Raw genomic sequence first — 21,967 nt, forward strand, 5'->3', positions numbered from 1 at the left:
TTTCTCGCACATTCCATTGGGGGACACAGACCATGGGACGTCCCAGAGCAGTCCATGGGGTGGGGAAAACCAGCACCTCCAGGGGGGAAACGCCCAGCGGTCAAACAGGAACCAACGCTTGCAATACCTTGCGCCCAAGGACAGCATCAGCCAATGCCAAAGAGTGTAATTGGTAAAACTTTGTAAAGGTATGCAAGGAGGACCAGTTGGCCGCCTTACAAAGTTGAGATGCCGAGGCGCGATTACGCCTAGCCCAGGAGGCCCCCTGGTGGAGTGTGCGGTAACCCTGGCTGGGGGAACCCTGCCACGGGCACGATAGGCCGTGGCAATAGCTGACCGAATCCATCGGGCTACCGAGACCTTGGAAGCCGCCAGACCTTTACGAGGCCCTCCAGGAATCACGAAAAGGGAATCCGTACGGCGGAAAGAGGCAGTAACCGACAAGTACACGTGCAGAGCCAGGACAACGTCCAGGGAATGAAGAGCGCACTCCTTGCAGCTCGCCGGAGATGGACAAAAAGAGGGCAGGACTATATCTTCATTAAGGTGGAAGGCGGAGACCACCTTGGGCAAAAATGAAGGGACCGGGCATAGCACCGCCTTATCCTGGTGAAAGACCAAAAAGGGCTCCCTACAGGAAAGCGCGGCCAGCTCCGATACCCTCCTTATCGAGGTGATCGCCACCAAAAAGACCACCTTCCAGGTGAGAAGATTCAAAGAAACCTCCCTCAGAGGCTCAAAGGGAGCCGCCTGGAGGGAAGACAGAACCAAATTTAGGTCCCAGGGGGGCAGGGCAGGAACATACGGAGGGACCGAATGCGCCACCCCTTGTAGGAAGGTCCTCACTGGACCGAGCAGAGCCCGGGATCGCTGAAAGAAAATGGCCAGAGCAGAGACCTGACCTTTCAGAGAGCTCAACGACATTCCCATCTCAAGGCCCGACTGGAGAAAGGAGAGGACCACCGGAACCGAGAAATAAAGGGGGAAAAACGCCCAGTTTCTCACAAAAGGCAAGAAAGGCCTTCCAGGTACGATAGTATATACTGGATGAAACTGGTTTTCTGGCCTTGATCATGGTCTTCACCACAGAGTCCGAGAAGCCCCTCTTCTTCAGGATGGCGGTCTCAACAGCCACACCGTTAAACGCAGTGACCGTAAATTCTGGTGGAAGAGTGGTCCTTGAGACAGTAAGTCCTCCCTGAGAGGAAGAGGCCACGGAACGTCTGCCAGCATCCGAGTGACGTCCGAGAACCAGGCGCGGCGAGGCCAAATCGGGGGCGATGAGAATGGTCGGAATCCTTTACGACGTGATTTTGCGAAGGACCTTCGGTAGTAGAGGCAGAGGTGGAAAGACAAAGGAGGGGGAAGCCCCACCACGGAGACACCAGCGCGTCCACCCCGTACGCCTCCGCGTCCAGAGCACGGGCCAGAAACGTGGGAAACTTGTTGTTGAGCCTGGACGCCATCAGGTCGACGTCTGGGCGGCCCCACCGGCGACAGATGTCCTCGAAAACTTCCGGATTTAAGGACCACTCTGCTGGATCCGTGTTGCGGCTGAGAAAGTCCGCCTTCCAATTGTCGATCCCCGGGATGTACACTGCCGACAGTACCGGAACATGAGTCTCCGCCCACTGGAGGATCCTTTCCGCCTCGTGCATCACCGTCCGGGTGCGGGTCCCACCCTGGTGGTTGACATAAGCCACGGCTGTGGCATTGTCCGACTGGACCCTTAACGGGAGACCTACCAGGAGAGGAGTCCAGTGAGAAAGGGAGAGGAAAATTGCTCTGAGCTTCAGCACGTTGATCGAAAGGCGGGCCTCTGCCGCCGACCAAACCCCCTGCACTGTCCGGGTCTGGAGAACACCACCCCAACCTAGAAGGCTGGCGTCGGTGGTGACAACTGTCCAGGAGATCGGAAGAAAGGACCTCCCTGAAATCAGGTTTTGGGCGGGGGGGGGGGGGGGGGGGGGGACGACAGCCACCACTGGAGTCTTGAACCCGAGGAGGCAGACGGACTCGAGAGTCCAGACCGCGCGACGTCCTGTCCCAAAAAGGACAGAATCGCCTGTTGTAGAGGCAGAGTGTGAAACTGGGCAAAGGGGACGGCCTCGAAGGAGGCCACCATCAGCCCCAGAACCCTCATGCACTCCCGGATCGAGAGTCGTCGGGAGCGCAGGAGGAGAGATACCGACTCCTGAATTCGAGAGGACTTGGAACCCGGAAGGAATATCCGAGCTGCCATGGTGTCCAGAACCATCCCTAGGAAGGTCAACCTCTGAGGGGAGAAGAGATGACTTCTGGACATTGATCAGCCAGCCGAACTGCTCCAGAGTCTGAACAGTGATCCGGACGCTGTCCCTGGCCTGGGAAAGGGAGGAAGCCTTTATCAGTATGTCGTCCAGGTAGGGCAACAGAGATATGCCCCTGGTACGGAGGAGCGCCAAGAGCGGCGCCAAGATCTTCGTGAATACCTGAGGGGCCGTAGCCAGCCCAAAAGGTAGGGCGACAAACTGGTAATGCTGCCCGCCGACAGCGAAGCGCAGAAATCTGTGTTGAGATTCTGCTATAGGGACATGCAAATAGGCGTCTTGTATGTCCACCGACGCGAGGAATACCCCTGGAAGGAGAGAAGCAAGAACGGATCGGAGGGATTCCATCCAGAACCTCCGGACCCGCAAAGACCAGTTTAACAGCTTCAGGTCTAGAACAGGACGCACCGATCCCTCCTTCTTTGGCACCACGAATAGGTTGGAGTAGAAACCTGCACCTTGCTCCTCCAATAGAACTGGAACAATCACTCCCCTGTCCAAAAGGGAAGAGACCGCCTGCAAAAGAGCCGAGGCCCGGACCGGATCCCCCGGAACCTGAGAAGAGAAGAAACACTCCGGAGGCCTGGAGGCGAATTCTATTTTGTAACCAGATGTTACAATTTCCAGGGCCCAGGCGTCCTGGATATGAGCTCTCCAAACCTGTTGAAAGGAGAGCAATTGGCCCCCCACCGTAAGAGGTGGGGGCGCCCCTTCAGGCGGAGGACTGCTTGGGAGCCGCAGGGCGGGCTGATTGTGGCCGCGGGCGCCAGGAAGGCTGGGGCTTAAAGGCAGGCTTCTCCTGAGAGCCACCCGGGAAGGGGGCTGCCGCAGATCTGGAAGAGGAGAAGCGACGAAAAGACTGGTTCCTAGAACCGGAGGACCGACCTCCAAAAGGTGCGCTTGGATCTAGATTGGGGCAGGTTGGTACTCTTGCCCCCCGTCGCGTCCGAGATGATCTCGTCCAGCTTAGCACCGAAAAGCCTGGAACCCGAAAAGGGGAGGTTAGTGAGGGAACGCTTAGAGGAAGCGCCAGCGTCCCAAACCTTCAACCAGACTTCTCTGCGCTGTGTGATCGAAAGGGCCGAAATCCGCGCAAAGATAATGCCAACATCAAAGGAAGCTTCGCAGAGAAACTTTGTCGCCTGAGACATCTGGAGGACAAAGTTTAAGGTGTCCGCAGACGCATCCTGCTCCGCCAGGTCCTGATGGTGGCGCTGCAACCGTACGGAAAGCGCTCTGGATACCCAGGCCGAGGCGAAAGCAGGCCACAGGCCAGTGCCTGCCAAACTGAAGATGGCTTTGGACAGAGAGTCCAAACGCCTGTCAACTGCATCCCGTAGAGACGAACCGTCCAAGACAGGAATGGCCGAATCCTTAGCCAATCTGGCCACCGGCAAGTCGACCTTAGGAGGAGAAGACCACTGCTGCACATTTTCTGCAGGAAATGGATAAAGAGTATCCATACGTTTCGTGGCAGAAAACCGGTGATTAGGGCGGTCCCAGGCCTTAGAGAGGACCTTGTCGAACTCGCCATGTATGGGGAATACAACCGTTTGAGCTTTCCTCGAGTGGAAAAGAGGGAATTCCTGGCTACCAGCGGAAGGAGATTCCCCCTGGATATCAAAAGTATCCTGGACCGCCGCCACCAAGTCTGCCACCATAGTGGACAGCTTGGGCGAGGGCTCCAGCTCTGTGTCCTCGTCAGAACTGGACCTTTCCCCTTCCGATCTATGGTCTCTGCGAGGAGGGGAAGTGTCTCAACGGGCCTCCAGGCGAGGAGGGGAAGCAGAATCATCCGAGGAAGGATGCTGCGGTGTACGCTGCCTCTTAGGGGTCGAGTCTAGTGTTAGCCGCAAGATCCGTGGACGCCATGCATTCCATGAAGGCCATGGCGGCCCGAGAGACTTTGGCTAAGTCAGCGGCCGTCCTAGAAATGGCAGAGGCCCAAGCGGGTTCCGCAGGCTCTGACAGGGCGGAGGGAGGACTGGGCTGAGTGAGAGGGGAAGGAGGAGGAGGAGAGGATGATCCTGTCCAGTGGCAAGGCAAGAGTCACAGTGGTAAGCAGCAAACCTTACATAGCCCCAGAGGGGCAGACTTGGATTTTTGTGAGGCCCCAGGTTTCGGCATGATGGCGGCAATCCCTGCAAATGGAAGAGGTCAGCCGGAAGCGCTGAGCCTGAAGTGCAGAGCAGAAGAACAGGGCGCCGCCCACAAATCGCGTCAGGAGGTACGAAACCCGCGCGCGGGAAATATGAAAAATAACCGAGACGCGGCTGCCGGAAGGGTAGGAGGGCCTGCCCCCTAGACACCGCTGAGGGAGAGCCGGGAAGTCGCCACTTCTGTAGCGATGCCCCAGACAGGGATCCTTTCCCCCCTTCAAACCCCCCACCAAGCGGCCCTAAGTGTCACACCGGGAGACAGGGGGAGGCAGTGTACTTATCTGCGTCCTGCAGTCTTCGCCCTCAAATCCACACCAGCGGAGGTCACCTCTCAGTCAGCTGGCACAAGGAGTGGCAGTGATCTGGAGGAGGGCAGGAAGGTGACCCCGAATCTGGTAGGCCGCCGGAGCTGCAGGTCGAGCCCGGTTCCACTTAACTTCTGGTGGAGGGTGGGGGGTAGCCGGGGACGTCAATTCGACCTCGGCGCTTGCTACACCAAGAGACCAGGGAAGCAGAATTGCGACCCTGCGTCCACTGCTGAAAAAAAAATAAACAGGAGTAGAGTAGAAATGTCACCTCCTTATCCGACACTAAGCAAGACTGGAGTCCTCCCGGTGGAGCATGGGGGTATAGCCCGGGGAGGAGGAGCTCTCTTTTATTTGCATAGTGTCTCCTCCTAGTAATGACCTAGGCTATACCCATGGTCTGTGTCCCCCAATGGAATGTGCGAGAAAAGTGCATTTCTTACATTTCCATCTTGACTTTTTCCCACCCAATTTGGGACACGTAAGTGACAAACATGGAGAGCTGTTCCATAAAGATATTTCTACAATGTAGAACAGGTATCAAGGCCGCTGGAATACTGCTGGTTTTTGCAACAGGACAATATGACCGTTCACAAACGCAAAAGCAGATGCCTGAAGCACTTTTAACAGTACCGGGCCTTGCTCAAGTAAGACTTTTAAATTGAAAAACGAGACTTTTCTAAATTTTGTTATTACATTACATTTTTATACACTGTTAACTACGCAAACTTTGATGTAGATCAGGTAATTGTTGGAGTAAAACTCGTTCTGTTCAAAATTACTCAATGCTGCAAGCAGCGTTTTGGTGTCCGCATCCAGAGCGAATGGAGGCGGAACGGAGCCAAACTGATGCATTCTGAACGGATCCTTTTCCATTCAGAATGCATTGGGGCTGAACTGATCCGTCTTGAACAGTTTGTGAGATCCCTGAAACGGATCTCACAAACGGAATTCAAAACGCCTGTGTGAAAAGGGTTTTTGCCCAGTAGCAGATGAAAAGTTTTTTTTTTTGTTGCGTGGTGTTATTTTTACAATTAATCGAGTACTCCAATAAGAAAAAATGTATGGACTGTTTTTCCTTTATAAAAACTCAGACCCCCTGCCATCAGTCCCCAACACTCTTTTTTCCGTCCTGAGCGATCAGCCCAAGTGCATCAGTTCCCCCCAGTGCCATCAGCTCCGTTCTCCCCAGTGCCATCAGCTTCCCCCCTGTGCCATCAGCTCTGTTCCCCCAGTGCCTTCAGCTCTCCCCCACCTCAGTGCCTTCAGCTCCACTCCCCCAGTGCCATCAGCCCCTCCATGCCATCCATTGCCATGTCCCTCACTGCCTCCATGCCATCCATTGCCATGTAATGTCCCCCACTGCCATCAGACCAGCCCCTGCATGCCATGTCCCCCACTCCCCCAGTGCCATCAGATCAGCCCCTCCATGCCATGCCCCCCACTCCCCCAGTGCCATCTGCCCCTTCATGCCCCCCACTCCCCCAGTGCCATCTGCCCCTCCATGCCATGCCCCCCACTCCCACAGTGCCATCTGCCCCTCCATGCAGTCATTGCCATGTGCTCCTCCCCCAGTGCCTCCATGCCTTACATTACAATGTCCCCCTCCTCCAGTGCCTGCATGCCATCCATTGCCATGTCCCCCTCCCCCAGTGCCTCCATGCCATCCATTGCCATGTCCCCCTCCCCCAGTGCCCCCATGCCATCCATTGTCATCAGTCCCCCTGCTCCAGTGCCTCCATGCCATCCACCATGTCCCCCACTCCCCCAGTGCCATCTGCCCCTCCATGCCTACCATTGCTATGTCCCCCTCCCCCAATGCCTCCATTGCCATCTGTCCCCCTTCAAAGCCACCAGGCTGTCCACCTTCAGTGCCATGTCCCCAGCGCCAGTGAAATAAAATACTTACCTTTCTTTTAGGGGCGCGGCTCCACAGCTCCTCCATTTTCTTCTCCACGCGCTGCACTATCGTCCTGACGTCAGACAGCGTCGGGTCATAGTGCACGCTTATGTGCACTATGTCCTGACGATGTGTCAGGAAGGATACAGTGCAGCGCGGAACGGGCCGGTGGGGGACCATGGAATGGTGAGTAATAGCAAGCGCTTCATCCCGCTCCGTGGTCACGTCACAAACGAATCCTCGATGCAAAAAATTTGCATTGAGGATTTTTTTGTGTCGAATTACTCAATTCAATCGAGTAATCGTTTCAGCTATAATACAGACGATTACGGTAGTTTAAAGGGAACCTGTCACCTCCAAAAACCAAGCCGCCTGCAGTACCTGACAGTAGCCAGCAGGGTGTTTCCAGCGATAATTTTCTTCCGACGCGCTTCTCTAGTCATGCTTGAAGTCAAGGGGGCAGTGATTTCGCTGTGACTGAGAGCCGGCAGTTCGGCTGGCTTTGCCGAACTCTCTGCATAAGCGCTGTCAGTCACAGCGAAGGTTGTTATGATAATTATAGTGGATGGCACTCCTCTTTTGTGTAGCTGCCGGTGCTCAGTGGCTGAAGTCAATATAAAAATAGGAAGAAACCACGGCACTCGATTTCAGGTAGTTAGAGATAATTCATTTATTGTCCATCCCAAATAGGATCTTTTTTGCAAATGGCCAACGTTTCGGTCTACTAGGACCTTGTTCACGGCCTAAATATAAATAGGTACATCACATTTTAGTGCATAGCCCATAGGGTGGGTAGACAATATAAAATGGAACAGAATATCGTAGCAAAACAAAACAAAACAAAATATGGCGTAAATAGGTGCCGAATATATATATATATATATATATATATATATATATATATATATATATATATATATATATATATATATAGAGACTAGAACATCATAAAGGAGCAAATCAAGATTGGCAAAACATGGATATATCGAGGTGGGATAATTCCAAGCTCATTATCTTCATATTCCTAGTAGAATTATTTTAAGACCTATATGAAGGAAAGCAATAGCAAGATATATAGTAAGTGCAAGGTATCATGTAGTAACTAGAATGTATGGTTCTTATATAGCCGCAGGAGCATAACTGATAGATGGCCCACAGAGGTGGTCACTGATATAATATAGCACAGCCAACCGTTCACAAAGACACGGATGCCGTCACAAATAGAGTCCATAAGTACATCATTAAAGTACAATATCACTATATCCAAAGGTGTATCGTGTTGCTGGCTAAATGAGTCAAAGGAGTGCAATCATAAAAGGTAGAATGAAATAAAATAAAATAAAAATCACATGCCTCTCAGAATCACTACTAATAGCAGAAACAAGCGACAGGTAGTCAATAGATTCTGGACTGTAGACAAAAATGAGTTACTGGTAGCAGCTGATGATGAGCGCAGATCACAAACCTTGGTATAATAGATCTGGAGGCATCGGGTGGACCTGTTGTCAGCGGGAGACCAGGGAGTTTAAATGGAGAAAAAAAGGAGGGTCTGCGCATGCCGCGAGATTAGGTGTGTCTCTCGCGCATGCGCACAGGCTCCCAATGCCGGGCTTAGAATGTCCGGAGACCGGGGCCTGGAGCGCAGGCGCTTTCAAGCTGAAGGAATGCGCATGTCCAGGATCACAGCGAAGGGGCAGGGAAGGGGCATGGTTATTTTGACTTGAAGCAAGGAGGCCGCTGCCCCCTTGCTTCAAGCATGACTAGAGAAGCGCGCCGGCAGGGGATAAAACGTTTTGAGCTTTAGCTGCATCGGCCTTCAGGAAGAAAATTATCACTGGAAACACGCTGCTGGCTACTGTCAGGTACTGCTGGCGGCTTGGGATGGTTTTTGGAGGGGACAGGTTCCCTTTAACAAAGCAGAGCCACTGCTTGAGGATTACATGAATAGACTTTACATTTGAATACTGCTGTGAGGGGACTGGTGTAATAGAGTACAGTGACTGCAACGGGCCCCGTCGTGAGTGCAACAGCAGTTGCTGGCCTCTAGCCCCTCCTCCCACCCCATGTGATAGAGGTTTACAGTAACTGATACATCGCAGGCGCCTGTGATGTATCAGTGTCAGCCATGTAAAAATTGCACCATTAGTTTTGCACTGCCATTCCCCCCCCCCCATTTTGGGTGAAAAAAGTGTGTCATATAAAGCGAAAAAAATACGGTAATCAAGCCAGCAAAGGAAGCAATAGGGACAATCACAATACATTAGTATGGGGCTTGTATTCACTTTCTCTACATGATAAATGCCATTTGCTGAAGTGAGATAACGAATTTAAGTTTAAGTACATAGCTGTTTGACAGTCATTACCTTTTATTTTATGGTATCTACATAGTTGTTTGCATCTGTTTTGCGCACAATTTTTTTTTTTCTACATTCAGACATGACAGAATTGTTGCAGACTGTTGTGAATTCTGCACAGTACAATACATATAGATGGAGTTTTCAAGGTCCCATCCACTCACAGCGGGAAAATAAAAAGGTTTTTAAAAGCACACACACAGATTAAAAAACTACTGAATAAATTCTGATCCAAGCTTATACTTGTGGATGGATATGTTTTTTTCCTCCTCTGCATTGTTATATGAAACTAAATATAAATCTTGCTAGCGCTACTGTTTCTCTTTGGCTTTAGTATGCTTAAAAGCCAAATAATTTGAGTTGCTTACCTCATCGATCAACACAAACACTAGAGCATCACTGTCATCTATGACTTCATGAATCTTCTGAAACATCTTGGTTACTAACTTGCCACTCTGAAACAAGGCAGTAGAAATGTTATATTTTATTTGTATACACCAGGGATGGCCAATCTGCAGCTATCCAGCTGTTGTAAAACTCTAACTCCCACCACGCCCTGCTGTAGACTGGTAGCTGTAGACAGTGTGGGCATGCTGGGAGTTGGAGTTTTGCAACATTTGGATAGCCTCAGGTTGGCCATCCCTGATATACACAAAATGTCCATAACAATGCTGGCATTTATGTACAACTAATCTTACGGCCTCATGCACATGACCATATGTATTTTGCGGTCCGCAATATGGATGATGTCCGTGTTACGGCCACCTTTTTTGCGGACCTATTGAGGCACATTTATCAAAACTGGCATACCCATACACCAGTCTTGATCTCCCTGCACTGGTGATATATGCCTCTTTTATTAAGAGGCTGATGCTTCTTAATAAATTAAGCGCTTCTTTGCCCTGCAACGTGCCAGATACTGTAGGCGACACCAACTACAGTTTGGCTAAGAGTTCATCTATAACTTCCACTACTTTCTGACAAAAGTAACCGTAAATCCGGAAGGTATTGTGAAGCCTGGCCCCTAACAAGCCGCAAAATATGGTGCATATATGCTGTGCGCCATCATTTGTAACTTTTTATGTAACAATAGTTGCGTAATGCCCTTAGTTGATATCCTTCATGGTCTTCAATGGGTCAGTGGACAACCTTTTGTCGCCAAGAATAGGACCTGTTCTACCTTTTGCAGAACGGACATATGGATGCAAAAGAAAACAGATGTCACACGGACGTCATCCATATTTTGTGGATCGGGGTTTTGCAGACCGCAAAATACATATTGTTGTGTGCACGAGGCCTAACTGGTAACTTTTATTGGCAAAAGCTTCAAGTAAACTTTAAATGCAGACAGCTGGTGATAAGCGGATAAGATGGGGTACCGATACAGTGTCAGGTTTAATGATGCAGTGTTGGAAGCCAAAATCTGTATTTGATCACATAAAAAGAGAACGTATAAATGACAGACTTTTTTTTTAAAATTCACTCCTGGTTTGGGCTTCCAAAATAAATCTGGAAATTTGACCACGTGGCCGTGCCCTTAGACACAAATATAGTATGCCCTGATGGCACAAGCCCAATGCAGTATAGAAAAGTTCACAGCACCCTTATTATAATGCAATTACTGTTAATTTTGTTTGTGATGAAACACTTATGGGGTCATTTATCAAACTGGTGTAAAGTAGAATAGGCTTAGTTGCCCTTAACCAATCAGATTACACTTTTAATTTTTGACAGTTGGTAAGATGGTAAGCTTCCCGAAGTTATTTTATCCATTTCAAACAATTCCGTTACTATTAAAGCACACAGATACCACAAGGATGCAGAGGGCGTTTAACCGCTTCTTGTGGAAAACTAGAAGGCCCTGCATTGCTTATGCGAAACTGACAATGCTGAAGGGGGAAGGAGGGCTGCAAATGCCAAATATTCGCCATTATACTCTAGCGGCCTTATTCCGACATGTAAGGGATTGGGTGTGGGGGACTCGACATTATTCGGCAATTATGATAGAGCAGTAACTGGCCGGCTTATGGAACTTAGAGGCTCTATTACATACAAAACTAAGAGATATTTCCATACCGACCAGACAGTCCATTTTGCTAAAAGACACCATAATGGCGTGGAAGTCGATTAGGAAGATCTATGGACTTCCCTACTATATATCACCCAGAATGCCATTGTGGTCGCTGCCTGCGTTCCCACAAGGCAGAGAGAATATTTAGTTTCAAGGCTGGAAGACTAAAAACATTACGAGACTCAGTGATTTATTGGAAACCAATGGCCATCAACTGCTGTCATGGGAACAGGTGAAGGGACAGTATGATCTAGCACACGCACACTATCTCCCTTTCCTGCAAATTAAGAGTTACTGCAAGACACAGGCAGGCTCTTTGGGTGACCCGAAAAAGCTTGCGTGGTTCGCGGCTGTACTGGGCAAGGATGGCTCGCACATGTCCCTTTCAGAATTGCACCTAAAGCTACATACCATACAGACGATAGGCTTGGTAAAAGGAGCCCTTAAGCCCTGGGAAAGAGAACTAAAGGATCAGCCAAAAAAATGAGGGAAGGTCTTGAATTAGTAAGGCGAGCAGTTTACAACGAACAATGGAGACACACAACTAATGCTTATGCATAGGGCGACGTACGCCTTTAATTTGTCGTATCAAGATGCGCTGCCCATTACCTACGACATTGCCCCAAATGTGTCCTCCCGAAAGCTGGACTTCTTCATGCTTTGTGGGAATGCCCAAAGGCACAACCGTTGTGGCAACGTGCAGTGGAGACAATAAAGGAGATCTGGGGAGAGATAGTGGGACTAACACCACAACAATGCATTTTTCATTACATACCAAAAAATCAGGAAGAGGAATTAGGGGCAGTGGTCGCGAAAGGAGGAGTACATATACTATTGATGTCAGTGAAGAAATCTCTTCTACGACACTGGCTGGAAGCAGAAGTACCGTCGTGGGTTGAGGCGGTAGGGACTATGAGGAACGTACTGTATCTTGAAAGATTGGAGGTAGAACAGGATAAGTAAAGATTAATTGAAAAATTCATCAAGAAGTGGAGGGAATTCATAGAGAAGCGATTGTCTAACTGCGAAATTCAGGAACTTATGGCCCCCTTCAAGCTGACTAAGTGGTACTTGGAAGCGCAATTAGCAAATAGATTAGGGAAGTTAGAAACTTAGACAGATATAAATGAGATTCAAGTTTAAAGGGAACCTGTCACCTGGATTTAGTGCATAGAGCTGGAGACATGGGCTGCTAGATGGCCACTAGCTCATCTGCAATACCCAGTCCCCACAGCTCTCTGCGCTTTTATTGTGTTAAAAAACAGTTTTGATCCATATGCAAATGACCTGATATGAGTCCTGTATCCGGAGATGAGTCAAGCGGAAAGGAGCCCAGCACCGCCCCGCGTCCTCCGAATCTCCTCCTTGCTGGCTGACGTCACAGAGCTGGAGCGCCGAAATCTCGCGATGCACGAGCTAGCGCATGCGTAGTTCGTTCCCTGTGCTGATGCCAGTACAGGGAATGAACATGATGCAGACGCTGCGCATGCGCTAGCTCGCGCATCGCGAGATTTCGGCGCTCCAGCTCTGTGACGTCAGCCAGCAAGGAGGAGATTCGGAGGACGCGGGGTGGTGCTGGGCTCCTTTCCGCTTGACTCATCTCCGGATACAGGACCCATATCAGGTCCTTTGCATATGGACCAAAACTGTTTTTTAACACAATAAAAGCGCAGAGAGCTGTGGGGACTGGGTATTGCAGATGAGCTAGTGGCCATCTAGCAGCCCATGTCCCCAGCTCTATGCACAAAATCCTGGTGACAGGTTCTCTTGATATGACTTGTACTAACAAGGAAAAGACATCGGCATAGTCCCAGATGAGTGTTCATGGATTGGGGTATAATTGGGTGGGATGGTTTGGCGTTAGGGTGCGGGGAAAGGGCAAGGTTTGGGGTGAAAATTGTGACTTGAGAGCCATGTAAAGACATCTACTGGTTTAGGTTGTAAAGTGAGGTTTTGTAACGAAATGCCATTTATGACTTGCTGACTATATGTGTAATTCATGGAAATTCTCATTTCAATAAGGAGAATATAAAAAAAAAAAAAAAAATCTGTTAGGGCCAAAGTTAGACAATATATAGTAGGTGAAAAGAGCATAGCTGTACTATAGTTCATCAGTGTGTGTACCCAAAATGTTGGTGGTGCCACAGAAGAGGAAGAGAACGTGTTCTGGACCACTGCTGTTTGTGCTCCTACTCCAAGGACAAGTATAGCACTTTTACAGATGACGTCTTGGAAGGGGATACAACGCATGCACTGGCTTTTTGGCAATGCCAAATGACCCCTGACTGTGACCTCTCAATACCTAAACATGTATATTTGTTTGCCTATTATATATTGCTGCCTGAATATCTAATCAAATAAGCAGTAAGCCTATGGTTTATATCTACTAGGTTTTGGGTTCGAAGCCTTGCAAAACATAATTTGGAAAGAAAGTTGGATAGGATTGTTGAAATTTGCTAGCTAGTTGTCAAATTCAAATGAGGTCTGACTTTTTTCACAGAAGAATATTATCCCAGTCAGCACTCAATCACATTCATGAGGCAGCGGGAAGGAGTAACCTCCACGTGTAGTCCCGAGAAATCCCAGCAGCCGTGTAGTTATAAAATCAGTGTTTTGTTTAATTTTCTGATCATAATGTGCATCAAGGATGTACCTGGACATGTTTCGGCATAACATCCTTCATCAACAGGTCATGACCTGTTAATGAAGGATGTTATGCCGAAACACTTTTTTTTTTTTTTTTTTTACACAAGTCAGGGTCAAAGTCAGAATTTATTTAAGATATGCACTGTGTGACTGAGGCTCAATCGTGAGCTCTCCGTTTTATATACAGTAGATTTTGGTTTCAAGACCCATTAGCCGTCAAAGAGAAGGATGACATTTTTTTTTAATAAGCTAGAAAAGGGTACTTTCACACTTGCGGCAGAGTGATCCGGCAAGCAGTTCAGTCGCCGGAACTGCCTGCCGGTCCGTCAAAATGTATGCCAACTGATGGCATTTGTAAGACTGATCAGGATCCTGATCAGACTTACAAATGCATTGAAATGCCGGATCAGTCTTTCCAGTGTCATCCGGAAAAAACGAATCCGGCATTTATTATTTTCACCTTCTTTTCAGTCTGCGTTCCGGTATTTTGAATGTCGGATCCGGCACTAATACATTCCTATGGAAAAAAATGCATTCAGGCAAGTGTTCAGTTTTTTGGGCCGGAGATAAAACCGTAGCATGCTGCGGTTTTATCTCTGTCCTGATCAGTCAATAAGACTGAACTGAAGACATCCTGAACGGATTGCTCTCCATTCAGAATGCATGGGGATAAAACTGATCAGTTATTTTCCGGTATTGAGCCCCTGTGACGGAACTCTATGCCGGAAAAGAAAAAACCACTAGTGTGAAAGTACCCTTAACGATGTTAGACTTTGATGTCTGACTTTCCTCACCCGTCAGGGTCAAATGAGTTTCAGATATAATGTGTATTAGCTAGCTTAAATATCATGGCCAAAGAAAACCCCTAAAGTAAGTGAACCCCATATTGCAACATAAGTAAACTCACTTTGCACCCTAAAGTATTTGAACTGTTCATACATTCTAAAATAATTTAACCTCTTATTTTCTCCTCAAGTTTACTTTAGGCTGTAAGAGGGGGTTCACTTAAGGGTATAAAGTGGTTTCAGTTATTTTAGGGTGCAATTTTGAATTTGTCATCTAGCTAGGATACTTTAGGGTGCAATAGGGGGTTACTTTTACATTCAATAAAGAGTTCATGTAAGAGTACAAAGTGAGCTCACTTACTTTAGGGTACATTGGCAGGTCAAATATTTTAGGGTGCAATAAAGGGTTCAATTTAGAATGCAGTTGGGGGTTGTTACTAAAAGGTGCAAAGGGGGTTCACTTCCTTTCAGTTGCAATACAGGATTCACATTGGGTTGTAATAAGGGGTTCACTTAATTTACAGTGCAATAGAGGGTTAACTTATGTTAGGGTGCAATAGGGGGTTTAGTTACACATGGGTGGGTTTTTAGTTACATATGGGTGGGTAAAGTGGGTTTACTTACTTTAGGGTTTTTCTTTGGCTATGTGATTTCGCTTGCAAATACATAATGTATCTGAAATTCATTTGACTCTGACAGGTGAGAAGAGTCAAAAATCATTTGATGCCATCTAACTAGCTTATTTAAAAAAAGGTCATCCTTCTTCCTCATCTGCCAATAGGTACTGAACGTAAAAGTTACAATATATAAAACAGAGACCTTACCAATGAGCCACAGGGACATTAGCTTGGACTCCAAGTAATTCTGACTTGTGTATGTGCTAGGTCAGGCATCAGCAACCTGCGGCACTCCAGCTGTTCAGAGACTACAACTCCAAGAATGCATCATTCTCTTCTGTGGGAGTTAGAAGGACAGCTGAGCATGTTTGCATGCTGGGGGTTGTAGTTTCACAGCAGCTGGAGCGCTGAAGGTTACTGCTCCCTCTGCTAGGTATATATAGCCAAAGAAAATTTGTTCCGACTTGGACACAGACCTTTAAAAAAAATAAAAAATAAAAATTTCTGACAAAGTCAAAAACACATTTGAATTTGTCTCCAGGGGTTTTTTTAATTTTTTTTTATTCGGTTTGTTATTGGGTTGTGAACCCAAAAGCTACTGTTTGCGAGATAGAATCTCACCACTGAGCTATAGGCTCAGCCACTGTTAAGTAGGGATTTTCTCTGGCTATGTGATTTAGAATACATATACACAGTATGTAAAACTCATTTGGACTTTGACCCTGACCTGTGAGAAAAGTCAGATATCAAAATCACACGTCATTTGAATTTGTCACCTAGCTAGCATATTTCAACAAACCTATCCAACTTTCTTTCCAAATTATCGCGTGCCAGGCTTTAAACCCAGAACCTAGCAGGTATAAGCCATAGGCTCAGTGATGTGCCTAATGTATTTGGTACATGGGACAGGTACTTTCTATGGCACCCCATCCTACAATGAAGTGAATGGGGCTCAGCTGTGATACCAAAAACAGCTGCCATCAAATGGATGCCGCTGTGCTTGGTGAGCAAGAAAAAGGAGATTTTTTTGTGAAACTCACCTGTAAAATCTTTTTCTCGTCTTTTCCATTGGGGGACACAGACCATGGGTATAGCTTAGAGGTATTAGTAGGAGGGACACTATGCAAATATAAAAGAGAGCTCCTCCTCCTCGGGCTATACCCCCAGGCTCCACCAGGAGGAACTCAGGCGTTGCAAAAGCAGTAGGAGAAGGAGACAAGAAAAAATAAATGGAAGCCATCGGACCAAAGCCCATGAGGTCCAACCACAAACAGAACTGAACTGAAAACCCTCCTGCAACAGGCAGAATGGGTGGGAGCTGTGTCCCCCAATGGAAAAGACGAGAAAAAGATTTTACAGGTGAGTTTCACAAAAAATCTCCTTTTTTCCATTGGGGGACACAGACCATGGGACGTCCCAAAGCAGTCCATGGGGTGGGAAAAAAAATATCAACACCGCCAGGAGGAACGTCCAACGGTCAAACAGGAACCACAGCCTGCAAAAACCTGCGGCCCAAGACAGCATCAGCCCAAGCCAGCGAATGCAACTGATAAAACTTCGTAAAAGTATGTAAGGACGACCAGGTGGCCGCCTTACACAGATGAGACGCAGAGGCACGATTGCGCCTTGCCCAGGAAGCTCCCACCGCCCTAGTGGAGTGAGCGGTAATCCGAGCCGGGGGAACCCTACCACGAGTGCGATAAGCCGCAGAGATAGCCGAGCGTATCCATCGCGCCACAGTGACCTTGGAGGCCGCCAAACCCTTACGAGGTCCCTCGGGGGTTAACAAAGAGGGAGTCTGAACGGCGGACAGAGACGGTAGCCGTCAGATACACCTTCAGGGCCCACACGACATCCAGAGAATGGAGAGCGCGTTCCTTGGAGTTTGCCGGAGAAGGACAAAAGGAGGGCAGGACAAGATCCTCGTTAAGGTGGAAGGGAGAGACCACCTTGGGCAAAAAGGAGGGAACCGGACGGAGCACCACCTTATCCTAGTGAAAAACCAGAAAAGGCTCCTGGCAGGAAAGTGCGGCCAGCTCCAAAACCCGCCTGATGGAAGTTATGGCCACAAGAAAGACCACTTTCCAGGTGAGAAAAGTCAGGGAAACCTCCCTCAGAGGCTCGAAGGGGGCCGTCTGGAGGGCGCCCAGGACTAAGTTGAGATCCCAAGGAGGTAAAGGGGGGGGGATGTACGGAGGGACCGAATGTGCCACCCCTTGAAGAAAAGTCTTCACAGGACCCAGGAGAGCAAGGGACCTCTGAAAAAAGACGGCCAGAACCGAAACTTGACCATTCAGGGAGCTCAGCAACAGTCCCATCTCGAGTCCGGACTGAAGAAACGAGAGTACCATCGGGATAGAAAAACGAAGGGGAGGAAAACCCGAGTTCTCACAAAAGGCAAGGAAGGCCTTCCAGGTACGATAGTAAATCCGGGAGGAAGCTGGCTTCCTCGCTCTGATCATGGTTCTAATCACCGAATCCGGGAACCCCCTCCTCTTCAGGATGGCGGTTTCAACAGCCACGCCGTTAAATGAAGAGACTTTAAATTCCGGTGGAAGAGTAGGCCCTGAGACAGTAGATCTTCTCTGTCGGGAAGAGGCCATGGGGCGTCCGCCAGCATCCGAGCCACGTCAGAGAACCATGCGCGGCGAGGCCAATCCGGGACGATGAGAACGGTCGGAATCCCTTCCGCCTCGATCTTGCGTAGAACCTTCGGCAGCAGAGCAGGTGGAGGGAAGACATAGAAGAGGCTGAAGTCCTGCCACGGAGACACTAGCGCGTCCACCCCGTACGCCTTCGGATCCCGGACGCGAGCCAGGAACACCGAGAGCTTGTTGTTGAGCCTGGACGTCATCAAGTCCACATCCGGACGGCCCCACCGGCGACAGACGTCTTCGAATACCTCCGGATGCAGAGACCACTCGCCTGGATCCACCTTGTTGCAGCTTAGAAAGTCTGCTGTCCAGTTGTCTACTGGAATATATACCGCCGACAACACCGGAACGTGAGACTCCGCCCACAGCAGAATTCTCCTCACCTCCTGCATCACCGCCCGGCTGCGGGTCCCGACTTGATGGTTTATGTAAGCCACAGCCGTGGCATTGTCCGACTGAATCCTTACCGGCGGCCGGTAAGGAGAGGAGTCCAATGGGAGAGGGAGTGGAAAATCGCTCTCAGCTCCAGGATGTTGATCGGAGGCGAGATTCCGCCTCCGACCAAACTCCATGAACCCTGCGGGACAGGAGAACGCTGCCCCAACCCAGAAGGCTGGCATCGGTGGTGACGATCGTCCAGGAGAATGGGAGGAAAGAGAATGGGAGGAAAGACGTCAGGTTCATAGGGGACGACCACCAGGGAAGAGCCGCCCGAACCCGCAGAGACAGGCGGATGCGAGCGTCCAGACCTAGAGAGTTCTTGTCCCAGAGGGAAAGGATCTCTTGTTGGAGCGAACGAGTGTGAAACTGGGCATATGGTACGGCCTCGAAAGAGGCTACCATAAGACCCAGGACGGGCATGCACTCCGGGATGGAGAGACACGGGGAGCGCAGCAGGTGCGACACTGCCCCCTGGATCTGGGAGGTCTTGGAGACTGGAAGAAACACTTTGGTGGCCGAGGTATCCAAAACCATCCCCAGAAAAGAGAGCTTCTGGGACGGGAGGAAAGAGGATTTTGGGAAGTTGATCAGCCAGCCGAACTGTTCCAGAGTCTGAACAGTGATCCGGACGCTGTCCTCGGCCTGCGGAAGCGAGGGGGCCTTTATCAGGATGTCATCCAGGTAGGGCAGCAAAGGAATGCCCCTGGTGCAAAGAAGCGCCATGAGCGGCGCTAGGATTTTGGTAAAGACCCGAGGGGCGGTCGCTAACCCGAAAGGAAGGGCGACAAACTGATAGTGCCGGCCACCAATGGCGAATCGCAGGAATCGTTGGTGAGATTCTGCGATCGGGACATGAAGATAGGCGTCCTGGATGTCTACGGACGCGAGGAACTCCCTTGGGAGAAGAGAAACAATAACGGAGCGGAGGGATTCCATTCGAAACCTCCGCACCCGCAGAAACTTGTTGAGCAGCTTTAGATCCAGGATCGGACGCACCGACCCCTCCTTTTTTGGGACCACGAACAGGTTTGAATAGAAACCTATGCCCTGTTCCTCTGGGAGAACTGGGGTAATAACACCCCGGTCCAGAAGGGAGGAAACTGCCATCAAGAGGTCCGAGGCTCTGGCCGGATCCCCCGGAACGCGAGAAGGTAAAAAACGTTTTGGCGGTCTGGAGGCGAATTCTATCTTGTAACCTGATGTTACAATTTCTAGAGCCCATGCGTCCTGAACATGAGCCCTCCAAACCTGCTGATAAGAGAGCAGGCGGCCCCCCCACCACGAGGGGTGCGGGCGCCCCTTCATGCGGAAGACTGCTTGGGAGCAGCAGGGCGGGCCGACTGTGCCTTCTGGCGCCAGGAAGGCTGGGGCTTGAAGGAGGGCTTTTTGCGGGAGTCCTGAGACCCCCCCAGCGGAGGAAGCATGCGACATCCGATTAGACGAGAAGCGGCTAAAGGACTGGTACCGGGAGCCGGAGGACCTGGTCCGAAAAGTGCGCTTGGACCTGGGTTGGGGAAGATGAGTGCTCTTGCCCCCAGTGGCGGCGGAGATGAACTCGTCCAGCTGAGCCCCAAAAAGTCTGGAACCCCCAAAGGGGAGATAAGCGAGGGAACGTTTGGAAGAGGCATCGGCGTCCCACACCTTTAACCAGACCTCTCTGCGCTGAATGACCGAGATGGCTGACATGCAGGCAAAGAGGGAAGCAATGTCCATGGAAGCTTCGCAAAGGAACTTAGAAGCCGGAGACATCTGGAGAACCAAATCCAGTGTGTCAGTAGACGCATCTTGTTCCGCCAGGTCTTGGTGGTGGCGCTGCAACCACACCGAGAGGGCTCTGGCCACCCATGCTGAGGCAAAAGCAGGTCGCAGGGACGTGCCTGCCAGTGAGAAAATGGACTTGGAAAGAGAATCTATGCGCCTGTCTACAGCGTCCTGCAAAGAGGAGCCGTCTAAGACAGGGAGGGTCGTGTTCTTGGCTAATCTGGCCACCGGGGGATCCACCTTGGGGGGAGAAGACCACTTCTCCACACTGTCAGCCGGAAAAGGATAAATCGTATCCATGCGTTTGGTGGCAGAGAACTTTTGATTAGGACGGTCCCAGGCCCTGGATATGACCGCAGAAAATTCCTCATGGACTGGAAACGCGGCAGCCTCCGGCTTCTTGGGCGGAAAAAGGGCGAACTCCCGACTAGTGGAAGGAGGAGAATCCCCTTGGAGATTAAAAGTGTCTAAGTCAGCCACCAAGGTGGAGAGCTTAGGCGAGGGGTCCCGCTCCATTACTTCGTCGGAGCCGGACAATTCCCCTTCAGACTTGTGCTCCCTGGGGGGGGGGAGAAGGGAGAGTCGTCCGAACGCGCCTCTAGGCGAGGGGGGGAAACTGAGTCATCCGAGGAGGGATGCTGCCGCTCACGCTGCCTCTTAGTAGTCAGACGTCCTTTGTGGGAACCACTGAGAGGAGATGGAGTGGTTGGCGCCACAGGATTGGAAACTGCCATACGTTCCATAAAAGACATGGCTGCCTTGGCGACTAAGGCCAAATAAGCGGCCGCGCTGGACATGGCAGATGCCCAAGCGGGAACCCAGGCTCCGCAGGGACAGGGGGGGAACTGGACTGAGCAAGAGAAGGAGGAGAAGGATGATCCTGTCCAGGGGCAGGGCAGGAGGAACAGATACCAGAGACAGAAAGCGGCAGAAGACACTTCATACAGGACCCCATTGGAATCTGAGAAGAGGTCTTGGCCGACTGAGAAGAGGACTTGGCAGATTTAAGGGGGGCCCAAGGCTTAGGCATGATGGCAACCACAACCAGATGCAGCAAGAAAAAAGGGCTAAAAGGTCCTACCACCCAGCAACAGCACAGAAGTCCACCGGAGGGGCAGAGAGCAGCCAGGAGCTTCTCAGGAAGCGGGGAAGGACGCCAGAGCGAAGCGCGAGGCTCCGCCCCCAGGAGGCGTCAGAGGCGCGAAAAGAGCGCGCGCGCGCCTTATAAAAAAAGACGTCCGGCGCCGAGAAGCGGCGTGGCGGGGGTTAATTAAGGCCGGTGGTTGACCCGGGTGTCGGCGGCCCTCAAATAAGCGGGGGGCCCACCGCTGGTTGGGAGCTGCTGGAGAGAAAACACCGCCCCTAATCAGGGCCGGCGTTGCAGGCACCGGCGGATGCAGAGAAAAAGCAGTGATAAGGGTCCCAGCAGGGAAATATTTATGGTATAGTGCCTCCAGATGCCCCTTCCAGAACGAAACACCCATCTCCCAGCTCACTCAGTCGGCCCATCCATTCCCCAAGATATCAGTGTCAGGAAGTTGATAAGCCAGCCGCCACCAAATTCCTAGGGAGGGAGGGGGGGGGGGGGCAGAGGGGAAGCCATACTTATCTGCTCCTGCAGTCTTCTCCCTCTGTTCTGTACCAGCAGGGCTCACCTCTTCAGACATCTGACTCCCTGAGTACAGTGCTCTAAATGGAGGGCAGCAGCAGGTGACCCAGGAGCTGGTGGGATGCCGGAGCTAACAGGTCGAGCCCGGATCCGCTTGTCTTCTTGGGGGAAAATGGAGGCAGCGTCCAACAGACGGTGGCGGGCACTCCACGGGGGACCAGGAAGGCGCAATGCCGACCTGTGTCCCCCTCTAGAAAGAAAACAAAAAGGAGTAGAATCAAAAAGTGTCAACCTCCTTCACCAGACCCTAAGCAAAGACTGAGTTCCTCCTGGTGGGTATAGCCCGAGGAGGAGGA

At 50.4% G+C, this 21,967-nt stretch overlaps 1 protein-coding gene across 4 annotated transcripts in view; it reads right to left on the reverse strand.

Moving 5' to 3' along the window:
• Positions 1-21,967, reverse strand: part of TRIP13 (thyroid hormone receptor interactor 13) — a 211,376-nt gene that overhangs the window by 79,365 nt on the left and 110,044 nt on the right. For all 4 annotated transcript variants that reach the window (XM_040434140.1, XM_040434142.1, XM_040434139.1 and 1 more), the window contains exon 9: positions 9,396-9,482. In XM_040434140.1, the coding sequence (XP_040290074.1) occupies positions 9,396-9,482 (87 nt within the window). The remainder of the gene's footprint in view (positions 1-9,395; positions 9,483-21,967) is intronic.

Source organism: Bufo bufo, chromosome 5 (genome assembly GCF_905171765.1).
Source record: "Bufo bufo chromosome 5, aBufBuf1.1, whole genome shotgun sequence".
Taxonomy (NCBI): domain Eukaryota; kingdom Metazoa; phylum Chordata; class Amphibia; order Anura; family Bufonidae; genus Bufo; species Bufo bufo.